A 20470-nucleotide genomic window follows, 5' to 3' on the forward strand; every position below is an offset into this window, starting at 1 on the left:
TCTCCATCCCTGCTTCCATTTCTCCATCCCTCCACCCTTACCCCTCCCTCTCCATCCCTCCCTCCACTGCTGCCCCGTTCCATGCGGCACATGGCAAAGCCATGGGGGGGTAACATCAATGACAATGAGCAAATCAGCCAGCCAACCATACCAACAACACACACATATACACACACTCACTACTATCACATGCAGCCTTTGCTATGTCACACACTACATTACTGAAACATGAAAACATCCACCCTTTAGAACAGCTGTTTGGATTAACAACCAGAGTTACTGGCTACAGTAGCTAAATAACCCCAGAGCCTTATCCTACTGCAGAGTATTGTTTGGTACATTTTGTACATTGGTACAAAATGTTTCCACAACAGATCAGATCATTACAGTCTGTTGCCTCTAAAAGTCTGGAGGATATTGTAGAGACATCTCTTACTTTCTATTTTCCTCTGTCTGTCTGTCTCCCTGTTTTACCCCTTTCATGTTCGCCCCTGCGTGGTGGGAGGGTAGAGGTGGGTAGAAGAGGGTAAGGGGGGTAGAGAAAGAAGAGGGGGCAGAAACAGATGGGGCCCTGGCAGCCATGTTTGACTCTATCAGACTGACTATATGCACATGGGCGGGTGTGTTATTTGGCATGAATAAGCTTGTGTGTGTGTGTGTGTGTGTGTGTTTGTGTGTGAGGGGCACAATAAGGGTAATTATCTCTGCTTGAGAGGCCCAGGGAGGGGGAGAGCAGAGAGACTGAGTCATACAATACCCTGACCACAGGCCTTTGTGTGTATAAAGCACAGGGCTGACAAGTGTCAGCTATTATTGACTATTTACCCACTGCACTCACACACACACACACACACACACACATCTTTCTCTCTTTCATCTTTCTCTCTCTCTCGCTCTCCCTCCCAAGCACACACACACACACACAGTATTTGTCTCCCTCCACTACTGTGTAAGTGTTAGTAGTGTATGCTACAGCAGTGTATCAGTGTCAATCAGTGTAACAGGGAGAGATGGGACAGGCCCTGTGAGCACATCACTCTGACAGATAGCTGGCCCACTGTCTTACCCTCCAACCCTGGCCCGGCTCACTGTAAGAGAGAGGAAACACTGTGTGTGTGTGTGTGTGTGTGTGTGTGTGTGTGTGTGTGTATGTTACATCAGAGACATCCTAAACTGCACCCAGAGGCTGTATACCACCAGTCTCCCCCTTCCCACCTCTATTTCATTCACAACACTAAAGTAGTGTCTTCTGGCCTGGTACAGCACATACTGTAGGAACATGAGAGAGGCCTGCATTAGTCTATAGGTCAAGGATCATCGAGGAAAGATCAAGAGCCCTGCTACGGTCTATAGGGGGTTAGGGTTTAGAAGGGTAAGACTACTTTGGGCAAAGAGGGATTTCTCCTTTCTCCCCCTCTCCTCTCTTCTTTTGTTTAGGCTAGCTAAAGAGGGATTAGCCCAGGGAGATTACAGCAGACTCTGCTAAGAAATCGTGTTTGAGGAAACAGTTATTCACTTACTAACCAGCTAGCCGCACTGGAGATAGACTTACCCCCATTCTCCTCCCCACTCTCTCCTTCTCTCCGTCTTAGCACCCCCCCCCCCCCCCTGTCTGATTTTTGACCTTGTGTCCTAAGCAGGGCTAGACAGATATTCCACATAAACTGTATCCCGCAATACATATACTACAGTATACAATAAATATACTACAGTATACAATACATATACTACAGTATACAATAAATATACTACAGTATACAATACATATACTACAGTATACAATACATATACTACAGTATACAATACATATACTACAGTATACAAAACATATACTACAGTATACAATAAATATACTACAGTATACAATACATATACTACAGTATACAATACATATACTACAGTATACAATACATATACTACAGTATATGCACAATAGAAACACTTTGATGTACCGTACATTTAATTCTGAGAATTTACATTTTACAATGAGGTCAGGATAGGAACCCAGTTAAATCTAGAAAATAACATTTATGGAAGTAAATGTGGTGTGCTTGGCAGTCTTGAAGTATTTATGGTTGTGAAATCGTAGTAGTAATGGTAGTAATAGTGTTTTCATATGCTATGCATTAGCTATATAGATCTATTTTGAGGTGTTTTGTAGGTGTGTTGTTATTATAGTGGATTAGTGTAGTAGACTAGAGTGAGTACTATTATCATCAGAAGCCATATTGTGTGTTTTTAGCTCTGAAGATGTTTTAGTTTGAACATTCAGAAAGATTTGTGGCAGTGTTTTCAATTTAGAATGCCATTGAAATGAATGGGGATACGACAAGCTTTATAGTTGAAGTAGGAATGCTGGCAACAATCTGTATTGGAGCCGTCTAAGTTGAGTCAGTCTGTATTGGAGCCATCTAAGTTGAGTCAGTCTGTATTGGAGCCGTCTAAGTTGAGTCAGTCTGTATTGGAGCCATCTAAGTTGAGTCAGTCTGTATTGGAGCCGTCTAAGTTGAGTCAGTCTGTATTGGAGCCATCTAAGTTGAGTCAGTCTGTATTGGAGCCATCTAAGTTGAGTCAGTCTGTATTGGAGCCGTCTAAGTTGAGTCAGTCTGTATTGGAGCCGTCTAAGTTGAGTCAGTCTGTATCGGAGCTGTCTAAGTTGAGTCAGTCTGTATTGGAGCCGTCTAAGTTGAGTCAGTCTGTATCGGAGCCGTCTAAGTTGAGTCAGTCTGTATTGGAGCCGTCTAAGTTGAGTCAGTCTGTATCGGAGCCGTCTAAGTTGAGTCAGTCTGTATTGGAGCCGTCTAAGTTGAGTCAGTCTTTATTGGAGCCGTCTAAGTTGAGTCAGTCTGTATTGGAGCCGTCTAAGTTGAGTCAGTATGTATTGGAGCCGTCTAAGTTGAGTCAGTCTGTATTGGAGCCGTCTAAGTTGAGTCAGTCTGTATTGGAGCCGTCTAAGTTGAGTCAGTCTGTATTGGAGCCGTCTAAGTTGAGTCAGTCTGTATTGGAGCCGTCTAAGTTGAGTCAGTCTGTATTGGAGCCGTCTAAGTTGAGTCAGTCTGTATTGGAGCCGTCTAAGTTGAGTCAGTCTTTATTGGAGCCGTCTAAGTTGAGTCAGTCTGTATTGGAGCCATCTAAGTTGAGTCGGTCTGTATTGGAGCCATCTAAGTTGAGTCAGTCTGTATTGGAGCCGTCTAAGTTGAGTCAGTCTGTATTGGAGCCATCTAAGTTGAGTCAGTCTGTAATGGAGCCGTCTAAGTTGAGTCAGTCTGATTTGGAGCCGTCTAAGTTGAGTCAGTCTGTATTGGAGCCATCTAAGTTGAGTCAGTCTGTATTGGAGCCATCTAAGTTGAGTCAGTCTGTATTGGAGCCATCTAAGTTGAGTCAGTCTGTATTGGAGCCATCTAAGTTGAGTCAGTCTGTATTGGAGCCATCTAAGTTGAGTCCGTCTGTATTGGAGCCGTCTAAGTTGAGTCAGTCTGTATTGGAGCCATCTAAGTTGAGTCCGTCTGTATTGGAGCCGTCTAAGTTGAGTCAGTCTGTATTGGAGCCATCTAAGTTGAGTCAGTCTGTATTGGAGCCGTCTAAGTTGAGTCAGTCTGTATTGGAGCCGTCTAAGTTGAGTCAGTCTGTACATGTTAACGCTGGTGTGGTGTTTGTAGTTTAAACGGATCAAGAATCCACATTTTGCCTTTGAAGTCTATGGAGCTTTTATGCAAATCTAAAACGGTTATAGTTCAAATAGCATCAACAATCTTTTGACAATTGATCTAAGTTGAGTCAATCTGTATATGTCAATGTCGGTTTGGTGTTTGTAGCTTCAAGGGTTCCAGAGCAGTGGTACATCTAAACACTTCCCATTCAAGCCTATGGAGCGTTTCTGCACATTTAAAATGGTTCAAGTTCAAAAAGCTGTATACAAGCACACTGTTCCAGACTGATCTGCACGTTTTCTAGGGTAAACGGTTGAAGACTAGTTACAGTGGCCATTTATACTGTTCAGGTCTTTGGCAATTGAAATGCATTGGGATTTATGAAACGTGTAAGTAGTATCAAGAAGTATTTTTCAAGTGGACTGTTGACCAGGGAAGAACAAAAACATATTTGGGGATCTATCAAGATCACTGGTGGTCAGCCAAGTGCCATGTTCCTACAAGACCACTCAATCAGGTGTATTGATTTCCCTGCCCAGGCAGTCTATTAGCTGTTCAACCCTACATAGAGGCCATGACAACATGGCAGCTAGCTGATTGATGTGAGTGTGTGGGAGAGCACTGGAAGTGAGGACAGAGGACAAGTGCATGAGAGATCACACAGGAGGAGGGAATGCGAGGGAAAGTGAGATTGAGTGTGTGTGTGTAGTTAGTTATGGATTAGTGTGTACATTGGGTTTGATTTGTGGTTTGTGTGTGGTTTTGTTAGTTTGTGTGTGGTTTTTAAATGGCGTGTGCATGCGTGTGTGTCCGTGTGTGAGTGTTCATGCGCACGTGCGTGTGTGTAAGCGGGTGAATAATTGAAGGTATCTGAGGTGTGTTTGTGTTCTCTTTAACCCCAAACCACAGACAAGACAGCTCTCAATAATTCAGGGTAAGAAGAGATGATACAGAGCAGCTGGTTAGGCAGGCCTTTAGTGACTCTAGAACAGTGAAAACTCCCAGTCTCTAACCTCACATGCAGTCCGTGTTTGTGTGTCCTGTTGTTTACACCTACTGCAGACAGTAGCACTTTCTCTGAACGTCCTACGTTGTTGGAGTTGTTGTCTATGTTTTGCTCCACTTATTCTATGTCCTAGTTGTGGCCTGTGTGTGTGTGTGTGTGTGTGTGCTCAGATGGTTGTGTTGTCTGTGGGGGATTTGAGGTCTGTCTCTGGTCGATGAGTGCCTCGCACCGATGTCCATGCAATCTCAATTGACCTACTGTGTTTTTGCGTTTGCGTGTGTGAGAGAGGGAGAGCGAGAGAGAGGTAGAAAGAAAGAGATAAAGAGAGAGAGAGGGAGAGAGGGGGAGAGGGGGGGTAGGGGGAGAGAGAGAGACGAGGGGGGAGAGGGGGAGAGAGAGGGAGAGAGAGGGAGAGAGAGGGAGGGAGGGAGGGAGGGAGGGAGGGAGGGAGGGAGGGAGGGAGAGAGAGAGAGAGAGGGGGTAAGAAAGAGAGAGAGGGCGAGAGGGGGTAAGAAAGAGAGAGGGGGGGGGTGGGGGGGGAGAGAGGGAGAGAGAGGGAGAGAGGGAGAGAGAGGGGTGTTGAGAGGGGGGGGAGAGCGAGAGGGGGGGAAGGGGGTATAGAAAGGGGGGAAAGTGAGAGGGGGGGAGATAGAGGGGGGGAGAGCGAGAAAGAGGGGGGGGGAGAGCTGTCCCTCCCGGCTGGGTTGAAACACTCCTCTGCCACCAGTGCTCTAATAGGGAGGGACCAGTCAGCTCACTCAGTGCAGCTATTGCAGCCAACTGCCCCAGTCCATGGGCTACGCCAGAGCACAGTGCAACACACACACACACACACTGACACACACACACACTGACACATACCATGTGGCCATCTCTCTGTGTTTCTCTTCATTTAAAACAAGGAGGAGAAAGGGGCAAAGGCCAGTGACTGTGGGATGATTTTAATTACTGAGGTGTGTGTGTGTGTGTGTGTGTGTGTGTGTGTGTGTGTGTGTGTGTGTGTGTGTGTGTGTGTGTGTGTGTGTGTGTGTGTGTGTGTGTGTGTGTGTGTGTGTGTGTGTGAAAGGGGTACTTTACGTTTGAGGGTATATGTGCTTTTTCTACTGCTATTGCAAATATATATATGTATTGTTTCCATTTTGGTGTGTGTGGGTGTTTGGGTGTGTGTGTGCATGCGTGTTTGCGTGCCGGTGTGTGTGTTGTCAACTGTTGTCGCTCATATAGGAAGGGAATGCATAGGTGTGTGTGTGTGCGGTCGCTCTCTCCATGGGTTCACATTAGTACTGTCATCCCAGACGTCACCAGGCACATGAAACACACATCATGAATTATGGATGCCTGTTTTCACCTCTGTCTCTCTCTGTTTATAGGTCTGCTTTATATATACATACTCTGTCTGTTACTAGGTGTTTATAAGGTCCCTGTAGTCTTCTACACTATAGCCAGTTTGTCTGTGTCTATAGTGGTCTGCGGGGACACTGTAAACCTGTATTCGTTTTCTGTACAGTTTTCTTCTCTGTGTCCCTGATTGGGTATTTTTTAATGTAGTACATACACTGAGTATACAAAACATTAAGAACACCTGCTCTTTCCATGACATAGACTGACCAGGTGAATCCAGGTGAAAGCTATGATCCAGAATTGATGTTGTTGCTGAGTTTTTCACGCTCAACAGTTTCCCGTGTGTATCATCAAAGGTCCACCACCCAAAGGACATCCAGCCAACTTGACACAACTGTGGTACATATTGGAGTCAACATGGGCCAGCATCCCTGTGAAACGCTTTCGACACCTTGCAGAGTCCATGCCCCGACCAATTCAGGCTGTTCCGAGGGCAAAAGGGCAGGGGGTGCATATGTCATTTTAGGAAGATGTTCCTAATGTTCAATGTACTCAGTGTATGTCCCTGGCCTATAGTTTCTACAGTATAGAAAACTACATTTGAGTGCATCTATAGTATAGTGGTTTACAGGGACGTTGTGTACATGTCATGCTTTCCTGTACGTTGGCCTGTTAGTCTATGTTTGGAGTCTCTGTCTCCTCCCTAGTGTTTACTGTTTAAAGTCACACTGGGAAAACTGGGAGAGAGCGGCAAGTGGAGCAGAAGAGACACGCTCCCAATGTAGTGGAAACAACTGGACTGTACCCTGTCCCTCTGTCTGTCCCCATCTATCTATCTCCCTCCGTCTCTCCTCCTCTCCCTCCCTCTGTCTGTCCCCATCTATCTATCTCCCTCCGTCTCTCCTCCTCTCCCTCCCCCTGTCTGTCCCCGTCTATCTATCTCCCTCCGTCTCTCCTCCTCTCCCTCCCTCTGTCTGTCCCTGTCTATCTATCTCCCTCCGTCTCTCCTCCTCTCCTATCTATCTCCCTCCGTCTCTCCTCCTCTCCCTCCCTCTGTCTGTCCCCGTCTATCTCTCTCCGTCTCTCCTCCTCTCCCTCCCTCTGTCTGTCCCTGTCTATCTATCTCCCTCCGTCTATCCTCCTCTCCTTCCCTCTGTCTGTCCCCGTCTATCTATCTCCCTCCGTCTCTCCTCCTCTCCCTCCCTCTGTCTGTCCCCGTCTATCTATCTCCCTCCGTCTCTCCTCCTCTCCCTCCCTCTGTCTGTCCCCGTCTATCTATCTCCCTCCGTCTCTCCTCCTCTCCCTCCCTCTGTCTGTCCCCGTCTATCTATCTCCCTCTGTCTATCCTCCTCTCCTTCCCTCTGTCTGTCCCCGTCTATCTATCTCCCTCCATCTCTCCTCCTCTCCCTCTGTCTGTCCCCGTCTATCTATCTCCCTCCGTCTCTCCTCCTCTCCCTCCCTCTGTCTGTCCCCGTCTATCTATCTCCCTCCGTCTCTCCTCCTCTCCCTCTCTCTGTCTGTCCCCGTCTATCTATCTCCCTCCGTCTCTCCTCCTCTCCCTCCCTCTGTCTGTCCCCGTGTATCTCCCTCCGTCTCTCCTCCTGTCCCTCCCTCTGTCTGTCCCCGTCTATCTATCTCCCTCCGTCTATCCTCCTCTCCTTCCTCTGTCTGTCCCCGTCTATCTATCTCCCTCCGTCTCTCCTCCTCTCCCTCCCTCTGTCTGTCCCCGTCTATCTATCTCCCTCCGTCTCTCCTCCTCTCCCTCTGTCTGTCCCCGTCTATCTATCTCCCTCCGTCTCTCCTCCTCTCCCTCTGTCTGTCCCCGTCTATCTATCTCCCTCCGTCTCTCCTCCTCTCCCTCCCTCTGTCTGTCCCCGTCTATCTATCTCCCTCCGTCTCTCCTCCTCTCCCTCTGTCTGTCCCCGTCTATCTATCTCCCTCCGTCTCTCCTCCTCTCCCTCTCTCTGTCTCCGACTCCACTTATACACTGTTACCCCCTCTATCCCCCCATCCTCCTCCTCTTCATTGCTCATTGTAAATGTCAGTAGTGTTAGAGAAGGGAGACTGGGGGGTTTGTATGGAGGTCACAGTCTCATCAACAAACAGAACAGAACAGAGAAGAGAGGGAGGGAGGGAGGGAGGGAGGGAGGGAGGGAGGGAGGGAGGGAGGGAGGGAGGGAGGGAGGGAGGGAGGGAGGGAGGGAGGGAGGGAGGGAGGGAGGGAGGGAGGGAGGGAGGGAGGGAGGGAGGGAGGGAGGGAGGGAGGGAGGAAAGAAGAAAGGATTGAGCAATGAGATAAACAGTCATAATTAGTTAGGGGAGAGGACAGCGGTTATAGGACAAGACGGTGAAGCGTGGCTTTTTAATGAAAATATGACAAACCTTGTGTCTCTCTCTCTCTTTCCAACCCCCAGAGGGAGACAGAGGGGAGACAGAGGGGAGACAGAGGGGAGACAGAGGGAGAAAGAGATTCGGATATTCCTCATTCATTCTGTAGATATGACTGATAGTGGTTCTGTGTTACTTCCGACATTACTGAACTGTGTGGTCATGCTAACAAAGCACCTTTTGTGAGCTAGATGGAAAGGGGCGGGGCTAACACTGCACGATTAGTTGTAACACATCAGTGGTGCCAATAAAGCTGCTTTGAATGTGAATTGAGCGGAGTGAAGAGGGCACCATTGATAAATGGTGGGGGGGAGAATAGAAGCCAGGGAAGTGTAGATATTTAATTGTCTGACACCTGCTACTACTTCAGCCTTTTAATGCATGCAGGAGAAAGAAGGGAGGGAGGGAAGAGAGAGAGTTTTGTGGGGTCTCGTTTTGAATTCAGGCACAGCACACCTATTCTATTCCATTCATGGGTTAGTATAGCCTTGTGGAAATGTTAACAATAAGAGTGGAGCATAGTAAAATGTGGATGAGCTGTTATCTACTCCAGCCTTGGCTCAGCTCTCTTGTCCTATTCTCTTTCCATTCACCTCTAGCTGACTAGGTGTGGCAGTCAGGGTAGAGGCCAGAGGAGTGGGCTTGAAATCACTGGATCCTCATTTTAGTGGTAGTGACTGGCTCTGATTCAGTTGCTTGATTCACTTTCTATTGAAGTGATTCTCTGTCAGTGGTGCTGATTCACTAGGTTGATTCACTCTCTTTTGGAGGGATTCTCTGTCCATGGAGCTGATTCTGTCAGTTGATTCACTCTATGGAAGTCACTCTGTGATTCTCTGTCCATGGAGCTGATTCAGTCAGTTGATTCACTCTATGGAAGTCACTCTGTGATTCTCTGTCCATGGAGCTGATTCAGTCAGTTGATTCACTCTATGGAAGTCACTCTGTGATTCTCTGTCCATGTTGTTGATTTATTTGATCCTGTTGTTTAATAGCTGCGCTCTAAAAGTGAGGGGTTCAACAAGAGTTATTCTAAGATCCTCAAAGTTCTTCAAATAACCTTAGGGTTCTTGGCTCTGAAAATGCCCCCTAAAAGCTATTCTAAGAACCCCATAGGAGGTGGGGTTCATCGAGAAACCTCCTTAGTCGGTGGGGGTTCTTGCAGGAACCTACCTGCCCAACTGAAACATTTGAATTTGAAAGGGCAGCAGGTTTAGCCACTTAACTGAAAAATGTAAAGATCTCCTCAATTTAAGTTAATGTTTGTCCCTTGTATGATCTACATTGATATTGTTTTATGATGATACCGTTTATCTTTTCATATTGGTGCAAATCTTTCTGAAACAGAAAATAGACACAATTCAATGGATATGAATCAACAAAGAGGTAAGAATATGTAGGCTATAAGAATATGTTGAAGGCTAGCTGTGTTGGGTGCAGATGACTGAACTGCTCACTTGTGTGTCTGTGTCTGCTAGTATACAGACGAGGCGTACAAAGTTATGTCAGTTGGTATTGGTATGTGATGCTGATCATATGTACCATCCTCCTCCCTTACCTTTTCAATGAATATTCCATAGGCCTCTATATCATGGACAAGGCACTGTATGTGTATGAAAACCATTATCAAACAGTTTATTTCTTTCACATTTACCACAGAAACTAAAGTAAAAGTACTGTTCTGTTAATAAATATGTATAATTCTATTTTTGGGGGATTCCCAGACTTCACCCTCCCTACACCTCTGATGAATATAACAGGAAACCTGTTTGATCACCATGCACTGCAAAATCATTGTGGCTATGGATACAGAGAACATCATCACATTAACATCAACAGGCCAGAGGATATATCCATTGGACTTGGGGCTCTGCTGGGAGTTTACATCATATTTAGATTTTTTCAATTCTGCTTTGCCACTAAAATCATAATAAACACTGACAACAAAAATATTGTGTTATTGTTGTTATTGTTGTTATTGTTGTTATTGTTCTGCATATTAATATTAATAATAGCCCACCCAATTTACCTACCTCATCCCCATACTGTTTTTATTTATTTACTTTTCTGCTCTTTTGAACACCAGTATCTCTACCTGCACATGACCATCTGATCATTTACAGTGCCTTGCGAAAGTATTCGGCCCCCTTGAACTTTGCGACCTTTTGCCACATTTCAGGCTTCAAACATAAAGATATAAAACTGTATTTTTTTGTGAAGAATCAACAACAAGTGGGACACAATCATGAAGTGGAACGACATTTATTGAATATTTCAAACTTTTTTAACAAATCAAAAACTGAAAAATTGGGCGTGCAAAATTATTCAGCCCCCTTAAGTTAATACTTGGTAGCGCCACCTTTTGCTGCGATTACAGCTGTAAGTCGCTTGGGGTATGTCTCTATCAGTTTTGCACATCGAGAGACTGAATTTTTTTCCCATTCCTCCTTGCAAAACAGCTCGAGCTCAGTATGGTTGGATGGAGAGCATTTGTGAACAGCAGTTTTCAGTTCTTTCCACAGATTCTCGATTGGATTCAGGTCTGGACTTTGACTTGGCCATTCTAACACCTGGATATGTTTATTTTTGAACCATTCCATTGTAGATTTTGCTTTATGTTTTGGATCATTGTCTTGTTGGAAGACAAATCTCCGTCCCAGTCTCAGGTCTTTTACAGACTCCATCAGGTTTTCTTCCAGAATGGTCCTGTATTTGGCTCCATCCATCTTCCCATCAATTTTAACCATCTTCCCTGTCCCTGCTGAAGAAAAGCAGGCCCAAACCATGATGCTGCCACCACCATGTTTGACAGTGGGGATGGTGTGTTCAGGGTGATGAGCTGTGTTGCTTTTACGCCAAACATAACGTTTTGCATTGTTGCCAAAAAGTTCAATTTTGGTTTCATCTGACCAGAGCACCTTCTTCCACATGTTTGGTGTGTCTCCCAGGTGGCTTGTGGCAAACTTTAAACGACACTTTTTATGGATATCTTTAAGAAATGGCTTTCTTCTTGCCACTCTTCCATAAAGGCCAGATTTGTGCAATATACGACTGATTGTTGTCCTATGGACAGAGTCTCCCACCTCAGCTGTAGATCTCTGCAGTTCATCCAGAGTGATCATGGGCCTCTTGGCTGCATCTCTAATCATTCTTCTCCTTGTATGAGCTGAAAGTTTAGAGGGACGGCCAGGTCTTGGTAGATTTGCAGTGGTCTGATACTCCTTCCATTTCAATATTATCGCTTGCACAGTGCTCCTTGGGATGTTTAAAGCTTGGGAAATCTTTTTGTATCCAAATCCGGCTTTAAACTTCTTCACAACAGTATCTCGGACTTGCCTGGTGTGTGCCTTGTTCTTCATGATGCTCTCTGCGCTTTTAACGGACCTCTGAGATTATCACAGTGCAGGTGCATTTATACGGAGACTTGATTACACACAGGTGGATTGTATTTATCATCATAAGTCATTTAGGTCAACATTGGATCATTCAGAGATCCTCACTGAACTTCTGGAGAGAGTTTGCTGCACTGAAAGTAAAGGGGCTGAATAATTTTGTTTTTGATTTGTTAAAAAAGTTTGAAATATCCAATAAATGTCGTTCCACTTCATGATTGTGTCCCACTTGTTGTTGATTCTTCACAAAAAAAATACAGTTTTATATCGTTATGTTTGAAGCCTGAAATGTGGCAAAAGGTTGCAAAGTTCAAGGGGGCCGAATACTTTCGCAAGGCACTGTATCACTCCAGTATTAATCTGCAAAATTGTAATTATTCGCCTGCCTCCTCATGCCTTTTGCACACAATGTATATAGACTCTTTTTTTTCTTTTTTCTACTGTGTTATTGACTTGTTGATTGTTTACTCCATGTGTAACTCTGTGTTGTCTGTTCACACTGCTATGCTTTATCTTGGCCAGTTGTAAATGAGAACTTGTTCTCAACTAGCCTACCTGGTTGAATAAAGGTGTTCTCAACTAGCCTACCTGGTTGAATAAAGGTGAAAACATAATAATAATAATAGGGGAGGGGGTAGTTCAGAAATGTGCCCCAAAAGTTTCTTCAAAAGGTTCTTAGAGGATCCATGAAAAGGGTTTCTTTGAAGAACCTATAGGGGTTCCCCCACAGTTTACATTTGAAGAACTTATAGGGGTTCCCCCACAGTTTACATTTGAAGAACTTATAGGGGTTCCCCCACAGTTTACATTTGAAGAACCTATAGGGGTTCCCCCACAGTTTACATTTGAAGAACCTATAGGGGTTCCCCCACAGTTTACATTTGAAGAACCTATAGGGGTTCCCCCACAGTTTACATTTGAATAACCCATAAAGGATACTCCAAGAACCTTTTATTTTTAGTCTGTAGGGCTAGTGTTTTCCTATGCCATTGTAAACCTGCCAAGGTGTGTGTGTGTGTGTGTGTGTGTGTGTGTGTGTGTGTGTGTGTGTGTGTGTGTGTGTGTGTGTGTGTGTGTGTGTGTGTGTGGTGTGTGTGTGTGTGTGTGTGTGTGTGTGTGTGTGTGTGTGTGTGTGTGTGTGTGTGTGTGTGTGTGTGTGTGTGTATTTGCAGGTATTTTTGTATGCATATTCCAGTACTGCAGAGTGAATGTCTTCTGAATCCGCTCAGTTTCTTCTTTCTTTCTTCTCTCAGTGACAGTCCCTCCTCTATGATCCATTGTTCATCCCCCTCTCTGTTCTCACCTTCTCTCACCCTCTTCCTTTCCCTCCAACTCTCTCTTCTCACCTTCTCACACCCTCTTCCTTTCCCTCCAACTCTCTCTTCTCACCTTCTCTCACCCTCTTCCTTTCCCTCCAACTCTCTCTTCTCACCTTCTCTCACCCTCTTCCTTTCCCTCCAACTCTCTCTTCTCACCTTCTCTCACCCTCTTCCTTTCCCTCCAACTCTCTCTTCTCACCTTCTCTCACCCTCTTCCTTTCCCTCCAACTCTCTCTCTGTTGATGAAGAGAGGCAGGGGAAGTCAGATAGACAGTGATATCTAATGACAAACTGTGACACTCCTACGTCCATGAAAAAACCATCCCATTCTTTTTTAAATTTAAAGGACCCAGCTCACTCCAATTATTTACCCAATGCCAAGCTGCCTGGCTGAACTTTCACCCTCTAGTGTGCGTGCGTGCGCGTGTGCATGTGTGTGTGTGTGCGTGCGTGCGTGCACGCGTGTGTCAGTGCCTCTGTCTGTTTGCTTACACTGAAAGGGGGAGGGGCGGTCGAGTGACTGCACCCCAAACATCGTCACAGAAGCACCCGCAGGATGGCAAGCAGCCCCTAGCAACAGGGAGAGAGGGAAGAAAGCGCGAGAGTGGGAGGGAGGGGGAAAGACGCAGAACATCAATAAATAATGGCCCCAGTGAGGAGGTGGAAATATGGGCCTCGTTAGCTGTGTGCCTCTGCCTTCATTTGCATGTGAGGAAACGAGGCTGCTACTGACTCAAAGACTCTTACACACTCACACACATACACACTGGCTCAGACCCACACCCTACGCAACCGGCGCTATGCAAATCACACACTGTTTCTATGTCTCTCTCTCTCTCTCTCTCTTCCTCTCTCTCTCTCTCTCTCTCTCTCTCTCTCTCTCTCTCTCTCTCACACACACAGTTGCTTTTCCTATCCTATATCTCTGTCCCTATTTTTGTCTAAAAATCTTTCTCCCTCTCCCCTCACCCCTCATATAGCCCTCCCAGGTTCTGCCTGCTACCAAACTGCAGGTCTAAAGGTTTGTAGTGGAATCCAGGCTCACTTGAAAGCAGTGTGATTTTGACAGTGTAGCCCACCAGTGTAGGCCTTCCTGTGCTGTGTTTGACAACAAGGCCTGAGCTCAGCAGTCTAACCCAGATAATTACAGTGTCCACTGACACACATACACATGGAACATGCCCACACTTTAAAATGTTCCCCTCACACATATAGATACACATACAGTATGCATGAACATACACACATGTGAACGAGCACACACACACACACACACACACACTCTCACTTTTCTTCTCCTACTCTTTCTTCTTTTGCTCCACCCTTTTTCCCTTTAATCTTTTACACCCTGCTTGTTCTCTGCTAACCTAGTATATCATTGACTGACAAGCCCAACCGAGAACAACAGGCCTGCGGGTGGGTAGCAGAGTGAATGTGGTTCTTCATCTAGTGCATCACTTTAGCTACATTCTCAGTTTATCCAGTCAAGTCAGCATGAATTAAAGCTTGGGGAGTACAGTGATTTAGCGATTCATATTTTACTCTGTCTGCCACTGCTTAACAACAGAGAGAGAGAGAGAAAGGGATTGTGTGAAAGAGGGAAAATGTTAAGGAGGATATATCACGAGAGATGGTTCAAGATAGAGGGATTGAATAAACAAGAGAAACAATTAAGATGGGTGGATAGTGGAGGAGATCATGTGATTAAAATGGCTCCTGTTCTGGAGGTGTCTCCATGGCACAGCACTTCTTAGATCTTTTGTTGATGGATATCTCTCTCTCTAGCTCAATCCCTCTTGCTATCTCTCCCATTACCTCTCTCTCTCTTCTCTCTCTCTTCTCTCTCCTTCTCTCTCTGTCTCACTATGTTTACAATCTATGCATGTATTTCCATTTCTCTCTCTCTCCGGTCTATCTCTCGCTCCCTCTAGTTCTCTATTTCTCTCTTACTCTCTCCCTCACTCTCTCTTTATCTCTATCTCTCTTTATCTCTCTCCCTCTCTGTTTGTCTGTCAGTGTGTTGTGACAGTGTGGCGTGTCAGTGTTATGGGAGTTGAAATCTTAAAGTGCACATTATCCTGTAAGGATTAATTCAGGGGTGCAAACAAAGGCTGACTGTAAAATTACAGCCTACGCTGCGACTGAGCCACTACCCTCCACACAGACATTGTCTGTTAGCCTGCTGCTAGCCCCCTAGTACACACACACACACACACACACACACACACACACACCCCTAGTACACACACACACACACACACACACACACACACACACACACACACACACACACACACACACACACACACACACACACACACACACACACACACACACACACACAACACAGAGAGGGAGAGAGAGAGAGAGAGTAATACACCCTCTACCTGTGCTGTCTGTCAGACAACTACCGTGCAGATGTACACACTACCCTCTATACACACACACACCCTCTACCCTCCACACACACACCCTCTACCCTCCACACACACACCCTCTACCCTCCACACACACACTCTACCCTCCACACACACACACTCTACCCTCCACACACACACACACACACACACTCTACCCTCCACACACACACACGTACCCTCCACACACACACCCTCTACCCTCCACACACACACCCTCTACCCTCCACATACACACACCCTCTACCCTCCAAACACACACACTCTACCCTCCACACACACTCTACCCTCCACACACACACCCTCTACCCTCCACACGCACACCCTCTTCCCTCCACACACACACCCTCTACCCTCCACACACACACACTCTACCCTCCACACACACACACACACAGTCTACCCTCCACACACACACACTCTACCCTCCACACACACACACCCACTCTACCCTCCACACACACACCCTCTACCCTCCACATACACACCCTCTACCCTCCACACACACACACTCTACCCTCCACATACACACACTCTACCCTCCACACACACACACACTCTACCCTCCACACACACACGCACACACACACACACACACACACACACACACACACACACACACACACACACACACACACACACACACACACACACACACACACACACACACACACACACACACACACACACACACACTCTACCCTCCACACACACACCCTCTACCCTCCACATACACACCCTCTACCCTCCACATACACACATAACCTGACAGGCTTAGAGCCCATCAAACAGCTTTGGTGATAAACACACAGTTGCACATGAATGCTCTAGTTGTGCTCAAGCTGTTGGACTATAGCCCGGGAGCCTCTGCAGTGAACCCAGGTGAGAGAGAACGAGTAGAGGAAGAACAGCGTGTGTATGTGTGTATGCACACATGTGTGTGAGTATGTGTTCATACATAGGACAGTGTTAACATTTCCCAAATTGGCAAATGCTCATTAAAATGGTGCCCTCCCTCTCCTCTACCCCTCCAATAATTGGGCAGGGTCTGCCAGATGGGTACAGGCTGAAAATAGGGCACAGCCTGGCAGGGTACATCACACACTGACACACGTACCAGACCTGGGCTCATCTGGCTGTGTTCTATAACAACCACAACAATACTGGAGTAGAGATGTTGATAACGTCTTTACTGTAAGTGATGGTGAGGGTTTGACAATTTTCAAGTGTTTCTCAATGTGATTGTATTGCATGTTTAATAGTGAGCTCAGCGTGTGTCCTCTAGGGTATGACAGGTTGCCAAATGTTTAGATAGCAGTCACCCTTGGGTTGTTTGTTGGGGGTATTTGAGTTATTTTGAGGCTTTGTTCAATCATGTTCTCTCTGTAACAGGTAACAGGTTCTTCCTGACGTCCTTTGGTGCTCTGTACATCTCAGATGTCCAGAAGGAGGATGCCCTCTCCACCTACCGCTGCATCACCAAGCACAAATACAGCGGAGAGACACGTCAGAGCAATGGAGCCAGGCTGTCTGTCATGGGTGAGTGGGACTGTAAAGTATGTCATTGCTCTGATTACCGCTACACAGTGTTTTGTGTGTAATAAATGTCTATGAATGTGAATGAATATACACTACATGACCAAAAGGATGTGGACAACTGCTCGTCGATCGTCTCATTCCAAGATCATGGGCATTAAAATGGAGTTGGTCCCCCCTTTGCTGCTGTAACAGCCTCTACTCTTCTGGGAAGGCTTTCCATTAGACATTGGAACATTGCTTCCATTCAGCCACAAGAGCATTAGCGAGGTTGGGCACTGATGTTGGGTGATTAGGCCTGGCTCACAGTCTGTGTTCCAATTCATCCCAAAGGTGTTCGATGGGGTTGAGATCAGGGCTCTGTGCAGACCAGTCAAGTTCTCGACAAACCGTTTCTGTATGGACCTCGCTTTGTGCACGGGGGCATTGTCATGCTGTAACAGAGAATCGTCTAGAATGTCATTGTATTCTGTAGCATTACGATTTACCTTCATGGGAACTAAGGGGCCTAGCCCGAACCATGAAATACAGCCCCAGACCATTATTCTTTCTCCACCAAACTTTACAGTTGGCACTATGCATTGGCAAGTAGCCCAGATTTGTTCGTATGACTGCCAGATTGTGAGGCCTAATTCATTAATCCAGAGAACGTATTTCCACTGCTCCAGAATTCAATGGTGGCGAGCTTTAACCACTCCAGCCGACACATGGCATTGCGCATGATGATCTTAGGCTTACCACTTCGCAGCTTAGCCGTTGTTGCTCCTAGACGTTTCCACTTCACAATAACAGCACTTACAGTTGACTGAGGCAGCTCTAGCAGGGCAGAAATTAGACAAACTGATTTGTTTGAAAGGTGGAATCCTATGACGATGCCACGTTGGAGATAGCATGGCTGCGTTCTCGATTTTATACACTTGTCAGCAACGGGTATGGCTGAAATGGCCATAAAAAATGAAATCCACTAATTTGAAGGGGTGTCCACATACTCCTGTATATACAGTACCAGCAACAACTTTGGACACACCTACTCATTCAAGGCTTTTTCTTTAGTTTGACTATTTTCTTCATTGTAGAATAATAGTGAAGAAATTAACACCATTAAATAACACATATGGAATCATGTAGTAACCAAAAAAGTGTTTTAGATTTGAGATTCTTCAAAGTAGCCACCCTTTGCCTTGATGACAGCTTTGCAGACTCTTGGCATTCTCTCAAACAGCTTCTCCTGGAATGCTTTTCCAACAGTCTTGAAGGAATTCACACATATACTGAGCACTTGTTGGCTGCTTTTCCTTCACTCTGTGGTTCAACTCATCCCAAACTATCTCAATTGGGTTGAGGTCGGGTGATTGTGGAGGCCAGGTCATCAAAGGACAGATTTCCACCAGTCTGAAGTCCATTGCTCGTGTTTCTTGGCCCAAGAAAGTCTCTTCTTCTTATTGGTGTCCTTTACAGCTTTTCGACCATAAAGGCCTAATTCACGCAGTCTCCTCTGAACAGTTGATGTTGAAATGTGTCTTTTACTTGAACTCTGTGAAGCATTTATTTGGGCTGCAATCTGAGGTGCAGTTAACTCTAATGAACTTATCCTCTGCAGCTGAGGTAACTCTGGGTCTTCCTTTCCTGTGGCGGTCCTCATGAGAGACAGTTTCCTCATAGTGCTTGATGGTTTTTGCGACTACAAAGTTTTCCGTATTGACTGAAAGTAATGATGGACTGTCGTTTTTTCTTTGCTTATTATTATTATAAAATATATTTTGATTTGTTTAACACTTTTTTGGTTACTACATGATTCCATATGTGTTATTTCATAGTTTGATGTCTTCACTATTATTCTACAATGTAGAAAGTAGTATGAATAAAGAAAAACCCTTGAATGAGTAGGTGTGTCCAAGCTTTTCACTGCTACTGTATAGTGTATGTTGTAAACATCCCATCCCCTACCCCAGTCCAAAGTCTAACCTGTTACACCCCCCCCCCCCCCCCTCCAGACCCCACCGAATCGTCTCCCTCTATCCTGGACAGTTTCCAGGCGGGGGAAGTCCCGGCTGGTCAGAGTGTGGAGCTCCCCTGCATGGCAGCAGGGTACCCCAGCCCCACGGTGCGCTGGCTAAAGGACGGGCGCCCGCTGCCCTCCGATGCACGCTGGACGCGGCGCCTCACGGGTCTGACCATCAGTGACCTCAGGCAGGAGGACAGCGGTAGCTACGCCTGTGAGGTCACCAACAGCTTCGGCTCGAAGGAGGTGTCCGGAGCACTCTATGTCATAGGTGAGGAGGGGGGGGGGTTGGCAAAGGGGAAATAAGTTTGGCACAGACCCGCAAAACAAATTTTATTGGTCACAAACATGTATTTTGGCAGATGTTATTGCAGGTGTAGCAAAATGCTTGTGTTCCTAGCTCCAACAGTGCTGTAATATCTAACAGTTCACAACAATACACACAGATCTAAAAGTTAAAGAATGCAATTAAGAGATATATAAATATTAGGACGAATAATGTCGGAGTGGCATTGACTAAAATTCAGTAGAATTGAATGCAGTATATACAGTTGAAGTCGGAAGTTTACATACACCTTAGCCAAATACATTTAAACTCAGTTGTTCATAGTTCCTGACATTTAATCCTAGTAAAAAGTCCCTGTCTTAGGTCAGTCAGGATCACCACTTTATTTTAAGAATGTGAAATGTCAGAATAATAGTAGAGAGAATGTTTGATTTCAGCTTTTATTTCTTTCATCACATTCCCTGCGGGTCAGAAGTTTACATACACTCAATTAGTATTTGGTAGCATTGCCTTTAAATTGATGAACTTGGGTCAAACGTTTTGGGTAGCCTTCCACAAGCTTCCCACAATAAGTTGGGTGCATTTTGGCCCATTCCTCCTGACAGAGCTGGTGTAACTGAGTCAGGTTTGTAGGCCTCCTTGCTTGCACACGCTTTTTCAGTTCTGCCCTCAAATCTTCTATAGGACTGAGGTCTGGGCTTTGTGATGGCCACTCCAATACCTTGACTTTGTTGTCCTTAAGCCATTTTGCCACAACTTTGGAAGTATGCTTGGGGTCATTGTCCATTTGGAAGACCCATATACGACCAAGCTTTAACTTCCTGACTGATGTCTTGAGCTGTTGCTTCAATATATCCACATAATTATCCTGCCTCATGATGCCATCTATTTTGTGAAGTGCACCAGTCCCTCCTGCAGCAAAGCACCCCCACAACATGATGCTGCCACCCCCGTGCTTCACGGTTGGGATGGTGTTCTTCGGCTTGCAAGCCTCCCCCTTTTTCCTCCAAACATAACGATGGTCATTATGGCCAAGCAGTTCTATTTTTGTTTCATCAGACCAGAGGACATTTCTCCAAAAAGTATGATCTTTGTCCCCTTGTGCAGTTGCAAACCATAGTCTGGCTTTTTTA

At 45.8% G+C, this 20470-nt stretch overlaps 1 protein-coding gene across 3 annotated transcripts in view; it reads left to right on the forward strand.

Annotated features, from left to right (window-relative positions):
- The window catches only part of LOC109891779 (Down syndrome cell adhesion molecule-like protein 1 homolog), a 90359-nt gene that overhangs the window by 35898 nt on the left and 33991 nt on the right, over window positions 1-20470 (forward strand). For all 3 annotated transcript variants that reach the window (XM_031826545.1, XM_031826546.1, XM_031826547.1), the window contains exons 4-5: window positions 16906-17052; window positions 19044-19322. In XM_031826545.1, coding sequence (XP_031682405.1) covers window positions 16906-17052; window positions 19044-19322 — 426 coding nt within the window. The remainder of the gene's footprint in view (window positions 1-16905; window positions 17053-19043; window positions 19323-20470) is intronic.

Source organism: Oncorhynchus kisutch, linkage group LG6 (genome assembly GCF_002021735.2).
Source record: "Oncorhynchus kisutch isolate 150728-3 linkage group LG6, Okis_V2, whole genome shotgun sequence".
NCBI classification, from domain to species: domain Eukaryota; kingdom Metazoa; phylum Chordata; class Actinopteri; order Salmoniformes; family Salmonidae; genus Oncorhynchus; species Oncorhynchus kisutch.